Source organism: Erpetoichthys calabaricus, chromosome 8 (assembly GCF_900747795.2).
Source record: "Erpetoichthys calabaricus chromosome 8, fErpCal1.3, whole genome shotgun sequence".
NCBI lineage: Eukaryota > Metazoa > Chordata > Cladistia > Polypteriformes > Polypteridae > Erpetoichthys > Erpetoichthys calabaricus.
In genome coordinates this window covers 66,487,178-66,500,674 of record NC_041401.2, presented here as the reverse complement: position 1 = coordinate 66,500,674, position 13,497 = coordinate 66,487,178, and the positions used below count along the sequence as shown (strand labels likewise).

The window sequence follows — 13,497 nt, the reverse complement described above, 5'->3', positions numbered from 1 at the left end:
CTAGAGCATACCAAGAATTCCTTAACTATTTGTTATTTGAATTATTCAAACAGCATAGTGAGTTTGATTGGAGACGAATTGTTGGCCTTTGTGAGGCATGGTGCTCACAATATTGTGTGACGTATTTTGTAGTCTGCAGTGGGATGTTACTGGTGAAGAAAGAATTTGACGTCTCAGAAGGACACAACACCAATAAAAAGAGCATATTTATAACACTCTGTCACAGTACATTTATCAATACTTTCTGTTATCTTCTGTGTTGTAGCACTCTCCACTTTTTGCTAAATAAACCGTTTCGTCAAGGGCTTGTGATTCGTGAAAAGAGGACTCCATTATCATTTGCTGTTGACTGCTTACTGTCTTTAATTGCTTGTTGAAAGCTGAGGGGCCATATTACTGATGATTGTTGCTTCTTATCTGGGAATTATGACAATCAGATTTGTATGTCAAAAGATTTATCACTGTGATTCTGCCTAGAAAGGTTCTAGAACTACAAAATTCTAGAACAGAAGATTTCACTCTGCAACTGAGTGGGGTGCCAGCACCTGTGATAACCATTTGGCTGGGCAGCTATTTTGATCACCTGTCATCCATTGTATGACTTTTTGTTAGAGGCTTCCATTGTTTAATTTTACAGTGGGACCTCACCTGAACAGTGACAGCTGTTGTCTTCTGAGAATACTTTAATCACCCCTGTATTTTTCCCTACCCAGAAATGTAATAGTACTTGATGGTGAAACAGCTAGTGTAGGTCATTTTGGGCCACCAACTCCCAACTGCTCCACACATTCTGAAGATCATTGTTTCTCTGGAGAAGTGGTTAAGGAATGCTTAGTTAGATGTACAACCAGATACTATTTAGCTTTTGTATGATTATATGCTACAACCCCTAACCATTTCTGTTACAGACTATAAGGGCTTTTTCAGATATTAATGACCATAATGTATAGCTCAGTATTTGTAGATATAATCATTTCTATAATTCTATGCATTTGAGTTCATTAATGCAAACCGAGTAATGCTGGAATAGCTTGCTAATTAGGTACAGTAAATCCTCTTCATGGTGACAATGGAAATGGGCATTTTCACCAGGGTAATGATCCAGTGAGAAGGCTTGTCAGTCAATGGGATGAGGTAGAAGAAGTTATTCTGACTATGGGACTTAATGGAGTCAATATGGACGATTTGTTCCATACTGCACTTGCATCACCTTTTTGATTTTAATGTTCAAACCATTCTAAACGCTCATGTTGACCACTAGGTACAAAAGAAAAATGTCACGAGGAAAAAAAAATGTATTTACTTTTTGACCATGCACTGGCAGGAAAAATGGTGTTAATATTGTAAGGCCAAAGGCAGGCTAGAGAAGGTAGAATCTGAGGCATGGTTTCATCTTCAGTTGAGTGATGAGACACAAAGGTTTGGGGAATTTCTGAGCTAGAAAAGAAATTGATTGAATCTTTTACTGTGTACCTTTTGATTTTTGAGAATGTTTAAACAATAGATAATTCTGTTGTTTGAAATATAAATAAGGTTGTCTCCATATTGGGAAGAGATTTTCATAATTATAGAACTATAGCCTTCCTCCAGGGAACGTGGGATTCTGATCTCTTTCTGTATTTCTCTTCTGTAATGTTTGATTATGGCAAACCGCATTAACATATAAGCATATCTCTAAGTTACCTTGTAAATGCATTTTTAAATATCTGAATTACATTTCCAGATACTTCAAAAGTTTCCAGGTATCTTAAAATTATATCATGGTCAATTTCTGGTGTCTGAAATATATTTTCACATTTATTTTGTTACTTCTTAAAATAACTGAGTTTTGATATAACTCAACAGAAATTCATATACCTGAAGTGTGTTTCAGGATTGTTTAAAATGACAGAAGCCTTTTTGAAAACATGGGAAATCTTACAGGAAATCATTTTGAGATATTTTGAAATGCATAGGAAGTTATTTTGAGATATTTTAAAACTCATTCAAGATATCAAAGTGTTTTCCTGGTTTCGTAACACATAAAGGAGCTTATTCAGAATGATGTTGCAATGAGTTTGATATGTGAAAAGCAGAACTGCATTATAAGATATTTGAAATTCATGGCTTCCTGCTTTGGAGGGTTTTTAAGGACAGAAGAGGTGAGGGACAAGGCAGAGCCTGAGGAAATGTCAAGGGTCTTTTTGGAGAGTTGACTACTTCCTGGTTAAGAATGGAAAAGGAGAGAATGTAAACAAACCACTGTGCAACTTCAAAATCCTCCAAAATGTAGCTTTCAAATCTGTCTCCAACACACAATTCTCATGTATGTGGTAATGGGTATGAGTGTTTCACAATCTTTGATATGTAACTTCTCATGAACCAGTGTCTGACAGATGGGTAAGCCCTTTGAAGTAGGAGCACCTGTTAGCCCATTCAGAGAAAACAATGCTACCTGAATTAGCTGAATTCTGGTTTAAATATGACCATTCACCTCGTTAAAATAAGGAATAAAATGTCAAAAATGGCAGTTTTTCATGTTCAAATTTGGTTTGCAGTATGCAGTACGTGCTTAAAACATTTTATATATATATATATATATATATATAAGTGTATATGTTCAGCCTTGATTTACTGTTTTTCTTCAGTTTATGCTGGTTGTTGTGGCCTGTTTTGGGGCTATAAATTTGAAAACTAGTCTATTCTTGATTGTTTCAGTTCCTTATTTTGTCTACTGTGATTTTTTTGAGAATCTTTTCCTAATTTTGTGTTGTATTTTTTATTCTGTTTTAATATTTTTGTCATTATTTTTCTGCCAATATTTTATTCCTCCACCTTTTAGTATACTCCGTGAAAGATACTGTATAAATTTGTAATTGCAAAAAAGAAATGTGTTTAAAACCATCTACGTCAGACAAGATTTGCACAGTACTTCTATTTTCTGTTAGTGTAAGGGATTTATTTACGTATTTATTTTTTGGTAAATGAGCACGTACGTACTTCTCCTCAGAGGACCTGTCCCCTGCAGCAGCACTCCAATGCAGTCAAACCTGTTTCCTTGATTTTTATTTTGTATCTTTCCTTTTTTTTGTTGCACACGGATAGAGGGTGGCTCCTGCACCTAATACAGACTGCTGTTGCTCCAGGGACATTCTTTGACAAAATTTTAGCACAATCCAGTAGCAGATACATTTATAGCTTAAACGTCACTTGATGGAGATTCTGTAGTGTGAGAATGCCTGTGTGTAATAAATGAACTCTGAAAACCTCTGACCTTTATCAGCTTTTTTTTTTTTTTTTTTTTTTAAATATATAAATAACAAGTGACACTGATTAGAAAGGCAAACTCTGTTAAATTTCCTCTTATGCTATGGGCCGTATGATCAGTATATGCATTGCTTTAAGCAGGTAAACTAAAGGTGTTACTTTTAAAAATCTTCAGCCAATAAAGAGTTTTTGTTACCGTATATACTCTCGCATAAGTCGGGTCTTGAAACCTGAAAAATCGATCATAAAATCAAGCCCTGACTTATACGCCTGTTCAAAAATGCGACAGTTTCTCAGACGCATCGAATTTTGTTGCAGCAGCGCAGTTACCAATTTCTTTCATTACTTCAATGCCGTTTAATTTAAAACCAGCTTCATGTTTTCTTCTTATCGAACGCTCCATCGTAGATAAAGGATGCTCTTACGAAAAAGGTGTATGAGGGTGTGAGATACAAAAAACACATATCAGTGCAAACATGTGATCACATAGGCACAATAGAGAGAGAGGGAGAGAGAGAAAGGTTAGGAGCACGCACCGATACAGCACATTGCCGCACCCACATAGAATAAAAAGGCAGTATGCTCTGTGGCTACTCTCTCAGGTGGGTGTTAGCATATCATCCCTTGTACCAATAGCGTGTGTTTTCCGCATTCGACTTATACAAGCGACATTATAAAATACCAGAAAGTATACTGTAAAATCAAGTCCCAACTTAACCGCGGGAGAACTTATCCGCAAGTATATACGGTAATTGGGCATGAACAATATTATTTAAATTAGGTATGTCAATAGTGTGGGGCATTTTGCTTTAGCTATTAACAATAAAAAGTATACAATTCATTTCATCTCCTTCTTTTGTCTTTTCAGTCTAAAGGAAAGCTAGACTGTTAAGACAGTGTTTGCTAATATTAGGAGTTAATCTGTACATTGGTGTGAACATATATATTTTTTGTTTATCAATAAGTGTTGAATGAAAGAAAAGCTTAACATAATTTTTGTTGTGAAGAAAATTTTTTTTTCCACTTTGTGCTTTTTTCAGGAGACCTTCAGCAACACTTGCAGGCCATGTTTTTGCTGCTACGACCTGAAGACAACATTAGATTGGTGAGTTCCTTCTATGGTTTGCTTTGACATAGTTGTTTCATGTGTGCTTGAATGTGAGTAGACTCTCTTCCATTTCCTCAATAGCTACTTGTGTTGTTTTGCATTTCTGGCTGTGTGATTAGTACTCATTTTCTGTCTACAGCTTTTTCAACCATGCAAGAGGCGATTCTAAGTAGGTGTGAACAACAATTGGGACATCATAATGGCATTGGCTAATGAAGGAGTAAAAATGTATTAGTACTAGATCAGTTGCCTAGATTTTTTTTTTTCTCCAGTAAACTAGATTAATATGATGATGCTTTTCATTAGTATTATTTTTCACATACCCCTAAATAAATTCTTATTTAATCTAATAAGATCACAGATTGTCTCTTGTGATACCACCCCGTTTCCAAAAAAATTTGCCATGCAGAATGCATTGATTTCTTTATTACATACACCCTATATGTAATAGAAAATAGTACCAACATGATTCCTGAAACTGAGAAATTTTATTGTATTTTGAAAAATATAGGCTTATTTTAAATTTGATGTCAGAAACATGTTTCATAACAGTTGGGACAGGGGTGTGTTTACCACTGTGTTGCATCACCTCTTCCTTTAACAGTTCTGTAAACATTTGGGAACTAAGGAGAACAATTGCTTTAGTTTTGAATGTGAAATGTTGTCCTATTCTTGCCTGATACGGGATTTAAGTTGCTCAACAGTTTTGCGTTCTCTTTTTTCATATTTTTTCAGTTTCAAAATGCATCAAATGTTCTGAATGGGTTTGGACTGCAGGCTGGCCAGTTTAGCACTTTAACTCTATTACTCTGGAGTCATGCTATTGTAATGCATGCATTTCTGAGTCATTTTTGCATAGTAGAGTTTTAACATGCATGTGTCGATGCAGCAGCAAAATATTCACAGACTATGGTTGTCCTGAGCCCATGTGGCAATTTCCACTACAGAATCGTGTCTATTTTTAATGCAGTGCCGCCTGATGGCCCAAAGATCAAAGCCATCCAATATTAGTTTTCGGCCTTTTCCCTTGCATACAGACATTTCTCTGGATTCTATGAATCTTTTAATGATATTTTTGTACTGTATATTATGAAATCCTCAAAGTCTTTGCAATTTAACATTAAAAACATTATTGGTATATTGTTGCACTATTTGCCCCCGTAGTCTTTCACAGAGTGGTGAACTCCTCCCCATCGTCATTTATGAGAGACTTTGCCTCTATGGGATATTCTTTTTATACCCAATAATGTTACTGTCCTGTTGCTAGTTAACCTAATTAGTTGTGAGATGTTCCACCAGGTGTTTTGTGTAATGCCAAAAAAAAAGGTTTCTGTCCTTTGTTGTCCTGTCCCAACTTTTAAAAAAAAAAACTTTTGCTGGCATCAAATTCAAATGATATATTTTTCATAAAACAATAAAATATGTCACTTTCAACATTTGATATGTTGTCTTTGTTCTATTTTCAATTAAATGTGTGTTTAAATGATTTGCAAGTCATCATACTCTGTTTTTATTTACATTGTACATAGCATCACAACTTTTTTGGAATACGGGCTGTGGTATGATTTTGCTTTAATTTATGTATTTATTTTACCCAAATAGAATAAATAATGATAGGGCAGGGTACGCATTCAGGTTTGTATGATCATAAACAGATGCATGTGCCTAGCCTGCTTTATATGGAGAAGTTTATAAACTGCCTTATAGTATTAATTACTGTTGTATTTTTTCTTTATTTTTTATATGCTTTTGTTGTGGCTCATCAGAATGTTTTCAGTTTTCTTTTATCTGTGTTAGGTTTTATTCAAAACTACCCATACTAAATTATAGTTAGCAGTTCCCTGTTTGTTTTTCTATCTGACTCGATTTGTAGTGAATTAGATGTTTAGATTGCATGTGTGGTACTACAGAAAGTTTGCCCAGCTCTGCCTTATCTATTCTCAGTCTAGAATTTGTTCTGTACTACAGGCTGTGAGGTTGGAAAGTGCCTATCAGAGCTGCACACGCTACATGGTGGTGGTTTCTACCAATGGACGTCAGGACACTGAAGAGAGCATAGTACTGGGGATGGACTTTAAGAACAAAGAAAGGTATTTATGTACTTGATGATTAATTGAATGTATGAGAGGTTCAATATGGTGCTAATTTGTCCCCTTTCTTAGTATGGTATTTTCTGGAGATGCCCTTCATACTGCAAGAGGGCAGTAATATCAAGTACTAGGATGTCCATAACAAAACGTAACATTTTATATTTTTTCCTTTGCAGTAGCTGTTGCACTATGGGTCTTGTCCTACCTCTTTGGAGTGACACCCTTATCCACCTGGATGGTGATGGGTAAGTTCAAAACAATTAATCTGGAGTGGAGTGTTGTGCGACTTTAGAAGAAAAGGTTTGCAAGGACAAGATGGATATTATGGAAGATTGACAAGCTTTGAAGCTGAAAATTCACAGAATCTAAAAGAAAGTTTTAAAATGTTAAGCAATCCAGTAAATATTTACAAGTTAACTAGAATCTGTTTTTGTTTCTAGCGGTTTTAGTGTGTCCACAGTCAACAGAGTCCACATTTTCAAGCCGGTTTCCGTCCAGGCCATGTGGTAAGAAATTGTATATAAAATAGTCAATGTTTTATGCAAGTTTCTATGGAAAAAGTACAAGGAACTGGAACTATACATTAGGCTGCAGAATTGCAAGGATCAGACAGTTTCAATTTTCCTTTTCTTGTAGTCACAAGTAACAACAGCATGAGAGTGAAGTGCTTCGATTTATCGATGCTGTTTGATCTCCATATTAAAGTCTGGCATTTTGAAGTTGTTTTATTCATTATCTAGAATTTAGTTATGTATAATTTATTTTCCATTCTTTTTGATTGTAAAGTAGTTTTTTTTTTTTTCTTTTAATATCTTACATTTGAAAAATGAGCCATGGTTCTGGCCAAGTTAGTATTTCCTTGAGAATACACATTATTTTGGAAACTGATATTTGCTACTTGCAAATGAGTGTTAAGAAACATTTTAAAATGTAAAATAGGGAATAAAATAAATATTTTTTATATGTAAAAGGAATGATAATTCATTTATTTACTTTCAATGATGCTTTCTGTTTATTTCCATAATAAAAAATACTGAACCTAAAAACAATTTTAAAAAAACTATGGAAAACCTTCAGGAAGATAGAAGATGTTTTAAGATTTTAGATGTGAAAATTAGGAAGTAATATCTCCTTATTAGTGTTTAGTTTTTTTGGTTTGCTTTGCAGCACTGACATTATTGTTTTGTGGTGAATTTATAATGTGGAGATCCCTCAGTCAGTGCAGTTTATTGGGGGGCCCAATATGCAACTCAGCTCAGAGAGATGCCCCCCCTTCTAGTTTTTAAAATAAAGTATAGATAGTGGCATATTTGTTCTACTATATTAGGAATACAGGTCAGACTGGTGCTAGAGTTAGAATTTCATTTTTGAGTTCATAAAGTGTTTGCCAGGACTGTTTTAATTTTCATGTATGATCAGCAGTGTGTTTCTTACTTTTCAACTGAATCTCACTTTACTATTTTTGGTGGTGTCTTTTTTTCTTTTGTAAGTTAGTTCAGACTTGTAGTATCACCAATCTGAATAAAATCAGCTGCTTATGTAAACTTTAGATGCCACAGTTAAATTTTGGCTTATAAATGCTTTTTAAAAAATATACACATAGCACATACCATTACTAAATAGTCTTCATTAAATTATCCATCCATCCATTATCCAACATGCTATGTCCTAACTACAGGGTCACGGGGGGTCTGCTGGAGCCAATCCCAGCTAACAGTGGGCACAAGGCAGGGAACTTACCCCAGGCAGGGCACCAGCCCACCGCAGGGCGCACACATCCACACACCAAGCACACACTAGGGACAATTTAGAATCACCAACGCACCTAACCTGCATGTCTTTGGACTATGGGAGGAAACCGGAGTACCTGGAGGAAACCCACACAGACATGGGGAGAACATGCAAACTCCACGCAGGGTGGACCCGGGAAGCGAACCCGGGTCTCCTAACTGCGAGGCAGCAGCGCTACCCACTGCGCCACCGTGCCACCCTCATTAAATTATAATAGTTATTGTACAATATAAAATATGCTTTTTAGTTTTTTTTTTTTTGTTTTTTGTTTTTTAAATTAAGCAAAAATGAAATGTATATATTTTTTTTTTCTTGTGGTGTTTTTAGTGGTTTTTTTTATTTTTTTCTCCTTGGATTCTCCTCATCTTTGCTTCCCATCATCTTCACTTCTAATAAGGTATATTTTTTTCTATACAGGTCAGCTCTCCAGAGTTTGCATAAGGCATGTGAAGTGGCCCGTTGCCACAATTACTATCCTGGCAGCCTGTTCCTTACGTGGACCAGCTACTATGAGAGCCATATCAGCTCAGACCAAGTGTGCATCAATGAGTGGAATGCCATGCAGGATGTGCAATCTCACCGGGCTGACTCCCCTGTTTTATTCACTGATGTGTAAGTATTCTGCATTGTTTCTACTAATTGATTGTATTCTGAATTTTTTTTCTTTTCTTTAGTTAGTTATGTAGTATATGCTGAACAGGTACAAGTCTCGCTCTTCTTTTCATTTATTGATGTATATTAATGATGCACCACTGTGGATTCTCCATATTCAAGGCTTTGGTTCTAGCACTACATGACATTGACCAAGATAAGGTTGGTGTGAATTTTAGGTGGATAGTATGTACTTTTTTTTTTTGTTTTTTTTGTTTTTTTTAATATGAATCTTGTAGGCCAATATAAAGATCAGGCTTAGTTGAGCCATGACTTTGATTGAAAGGTAGGGGGAGATGATTGCAACCAGCGAGTGTTGAGTGAGGGAACTATTTTTACACAGTGAGATAAGGCAACAGACACTGGATCCCACTTTCCTTATTAGGTCTGCCTCTTGTAATACCTTTCTAGGAAAAGCAAGAGACATTTTGAGCCTCCAGCCATAGAGGACAAGCAAGGAATACGAAGTTCAGAGAGAAAAGCATATATAGCATTTGCTGCCCACATATGTAAAATGCATACATAGAATGTGTCATTTTAGGTTTCACATTGTCTGAATTTGTGATTCCTTACTGTTCCTTATGTGGAAACACAAAGTAGATAATGGTTAGTGAGTTCATTTGTTCATTAGGGTTCATTTGGCTTTTGTAACTTTTCTCTCTGGTGTTTCATTGGCCATATTTTTCTTGGCATGCTTCCAAAATGCAGATTGGCCTACAGTAGATTAAAACAACTAGCACTGTTCATTCTACATGCTGTTAGCGATTTCCAGTTTTGCTAATACTGTGTCATAACTTGTTGAAGTGATAAAAGAGTTAATTAATGGCCAGAATACTGCATAAACATAGCTTCTCCCACAACATTACCATTTCACAGTAACTGTTACTGTCTTTCTCTTGCTTGCTGAAAGTGCTATAAACAGTCTGGCATTTTCAGATCGTGGAGTTCAGTTAATCTTTTTCCAAAGGTTCACTCATGTAACTTGTGGAAACCACATTAACACATTCCATTTAAGCTACTAAACTTGTGAAGACAGTGAATCATTTTTAAAAGCAGGTGCACCATCTTGTATTTTCTGTGAAAATTCATCAGTTAATCCATTTTATGTTCTAGGCCAGCTGCTGAGACTAGGTTATTACATTGATTTGCCTTGGTCTTGTCCACAATGTAGCATCAATGCCGGAAGTAGTATTTAAATATAATCGATTAAAACAGTCTGTCTTCAGGAGGTACATGACATGCTCTAAAGGAGGCAAAAAGCTAAGGTGATCTATTTGAAACACCCAGAAAGGTGTCATACATTTGAGGGTCTAGAGAGGTTTTTGTTAAGTAGAAATTTGTATTTTTGCCAGTGCAGGGGGTAAACAGTTGAGGTAGCAATAGCATGTGATGTTTTTTTTTAAGACAAATGTTTGCAGGTAATAAAGAAAATGGACATGATTATATTTGAATCATAATATAAATACAGTATTTCCTACTGCTTCATGTTTGGGTCTAACTTCAGTTTCTACTTTTTCCCCTTATGCTCAAAAGTCCAACAGAGAGGGAGCGTACAGAGAGACTTATTAAAACTAAGCTGAGAGAAATCATGATGCAGAAAGATTTGGAAAACATCACTTCAAAAGAGGTCAGAAGCTTGTGTCTACTCTGTATTTTGTATTATTTTAGAGGAAATTAGATTCCCACATCATACTTGGAAACCTTCATACAGTTTTAAATTATCCAGACAGAGAATGTGATTCAGATTTCATTACAACAATGTGGCCTTTGGAAACACTTAATCTTATATTTTTGAGTAGAAATTGAAGGTATGCCAGTATGACTAAAAAATGAAATGTGTAATGCTATGTATGCTATTGTAGGAAGAGTATTGTTATCATCAGCTTATAGCAGATATAGATGGTTCTCTCCTGGTAATCCTGTTGCTTTCTCTTGGTCACATTTGCATATACGAGAGCATTAATTGGTAGCAAAGGACACAAGAGAGTATAGTTTTTTTTTTTATGAACTTTTGTTATTATGTAATTGTAAGTGGAAAAAATGTAATATTTTGAGAAAATAACACTAAACCACATGAAAATCAATGAGCATAAAATAAAATAATATAGTCTATGGCAATAAGGATGCTAAAAAATATGAAACAAGTTACATAAGCAGTTTTACATTTGCATAAAAGTAATGGCATGTAGCCACCTGTGTAAAATGTACTCAGTATTCTCTCGTCGACAATTTTTCCTGCATGTGTAACATCCTCTGTGATTTCATTTTTGTAATGGATGTTCATGTATGTTTTGGACATGTTTTTGTATTATTGAAAGATCCTCTTAGTCTAGGACTGGTGGCATCCTTTCAATCATGCCTTCCTTCAGATCATCATTTATAGTCACTTGTCGGACCCTCTTTCAGGTAGATTTGGATGATAACAAATGGTTAAAAACCCTGTCTGCTTCTGAAATTAATCCCATTGAACATCCAGTGTAACCATCAAATAATGACTAGAACAATGACCTAAAGTGAAACAATTATAAACTTGTGCATAATATAGATATTTTAATATAGCCAAGACTGAGATTCCAATGGCTACAGCTTGTTGCCTTACCTTAAATTTCACACAAGTGTGCAACCCCCAGTCTAGTTCTTACAGCAGAGTGTCATATTTTCTAAACTTAAATGGATAACCCGTATAGCTTGTAGCGTTTTGGTCTGTTTAGTGGCAACATCACTTTACCTCAACATTATTATGAATTTGTGTATGTAATATCTAATAGTGTTTATGTGTGTTATGTATGAATGTGTGTATGTATATAATAAAAGTTCTACAATACTTAATCTCTTTTTTTTTTTTTTTTTTTTAATTGGCAAAAATATCAGCTCAGCCTTGTCTTCTTATAGCACATATGTCTCTTGTTAAAATTGACGCAGATGTAATTTAATTTTTTTTTTTGGAATGTTTATTAGCATTTTTTTAAACTTTGGTTAAGGTGAAGCTATTGTTCAACCACTGATACCACAGTATTACACAGTAAGAGATTTAAGAATGAGTACTTGTGAGTAAGTGAAAACTCCAAGTCAGTGGTTGTCAGTCTCAGTCGTGGAGGGCAAATGTGGCTGCACATTTTTTTCCAAACATTTTCACACCCAGCGAGTCATTTTACCTCTAATTAATCACATTGTTTTAATTAGCAAATTGTTTTCTTTTGTTATTTGGCATTCAGAAAAGTACAGTAACAAAGTTGCAGAAAAGGGCCTTAGTCTACTAGCTGTGCCCCATGGCTCTGCCCAGAGCTCACATAGTAGTGAAAAAGGACAGTGAGGAGGGCCCTGCCTGGCTCCCCACTCCTGACGTCATGCTTCCCCCTCCCCTCGACCCGCAGCCTCTGCCTTGAATTAGCGTGAATTTATCGTTCCTGCAAGCAAACCGATTCTTAACTCGATGAGAGAACTTGCAAAATCAATCTGAATATTCAAGCAAATTACATAAAAAGACCCAATCTAAATCTGTTAAGTAGTTCTCTCGTTCACTAGCTAGAGGTAAGGAACATGCAAGCGAACTATGACATAGCGCAATGAGAGAAGTTTCAAAATGAACCGGAACGTTCAAGCAAATTATAGAAAAAAACCCAATCTAAATCCGTTAAGTAGTTCTCTCGTGAAAAGCAGACAGACAGATGTTGGGTTTTTCATATATATATATTTTTTTTATATATAGACTAGTCATTAAGCCCGTTACAATAACGAGCGCTAGAACAGTAGTCCATAAACATTAGTAGGAGCAGTCTATATTAAATGGCAAGGGACCTTTTACCTCATTAAATTTTTTCTGTAAAATGCCTGTAATTTTCTCTGACAGTAATACTGGCTTTGCTGTCTGTAATATGCATTTAATTTTCTGTGACAACAGTGGGCAATCAGCAGATTCTCCCTAGCAACTGATTTAATGTGCGTGAAAGTAAATCTACTTTTACATTACACTTTACCAGGTCAAGCTTCTTAATTCGCAAATCTGAGTGAACACTTGCACAACAATGGGGAAGCTGGTCTCCGCGTCTCAGTACCCGATTTAGATTTTTCGTGTTTTCTGTTTTAGGTCTTACCTCATTTACTGAAATTCGATTGGATCTGCCGCGCAATATTTTATAGGTCCCGCCCTCTCTGTCTTGTGTGACATGTCAGGCGGCCTTTGAAGCATCGCTCCATGCCCCGAGCATGCGCACTTCACCAGAAGACACGGACGCACACAGGGATTTTATTAAAGAGGATGTGTGTGTGTGTATGTATATATGTGTATGTATATGTATATATATATATATATATATATATAGGTACAGTGGTGTGAAAAACTATTTGCCCCCTTCCTGATTTCTTATTCTTTTGCATGTTTGTCACACAAAATGTTTCTGATCATCAAACACATTTAACCATTAGTCAAATATAACACAAGTAAACACAAAATGCAGTTTTTAAATGATGGTTTTTATTATTTAGGGAGAAAAAAAATCCAAACCTACATGGCCCTGTGTGAAAAAGTAATTGCCCCCGTGTTAAAAAATAACCTAACTGTGGTGTATCACACCTGAGTTCAATTTCCGTAGCCACCCCCAGGCCTGATTA

The 13,497-nt window shown here is 35.6% G+C and overlaps 1 protein-coding gene across 3 annotated transcripts in view; it reads left to right on the top strand.

The window, feature by feature from the left end:
• Nucleotides 1-13,497, top strand: part of LOC114655580 (protein phosphatase Slingshot homolog 2-like) — a 120,952-nt gene that overhangs the window by 90,736 nt on the left and 16,719 nt on the right. For all 3 annotated transcript variants that reach the window (XM_028806676.2, XM_028806673.2, XM_051930843.1), the window contains 6 exons: nt 4,287-4,351; nt 6,323-6,444; nt 6,621-6,689; nt 6,885-6,950; nt 8,653-8,847; nt 10,420-10,513. In XM_028806676.2, coding sequence (XP_028662509.1) covers nt 4,287-4,351; nt 6,323-6,444; nt 6,621-6,689; nt 6,885-6,950; nt 8,653-8,847; nt 10,420-10,513 — 611 coding nt within the window. The remainder of the gene's footprint in view (nt 1-4,286; nt 4,352-6,322; nt 6,445-6,620; nt 6,690-6,884; nt 6,951-8,652; nt 8,848-10,419; nt 10,514-13,497) is intronic.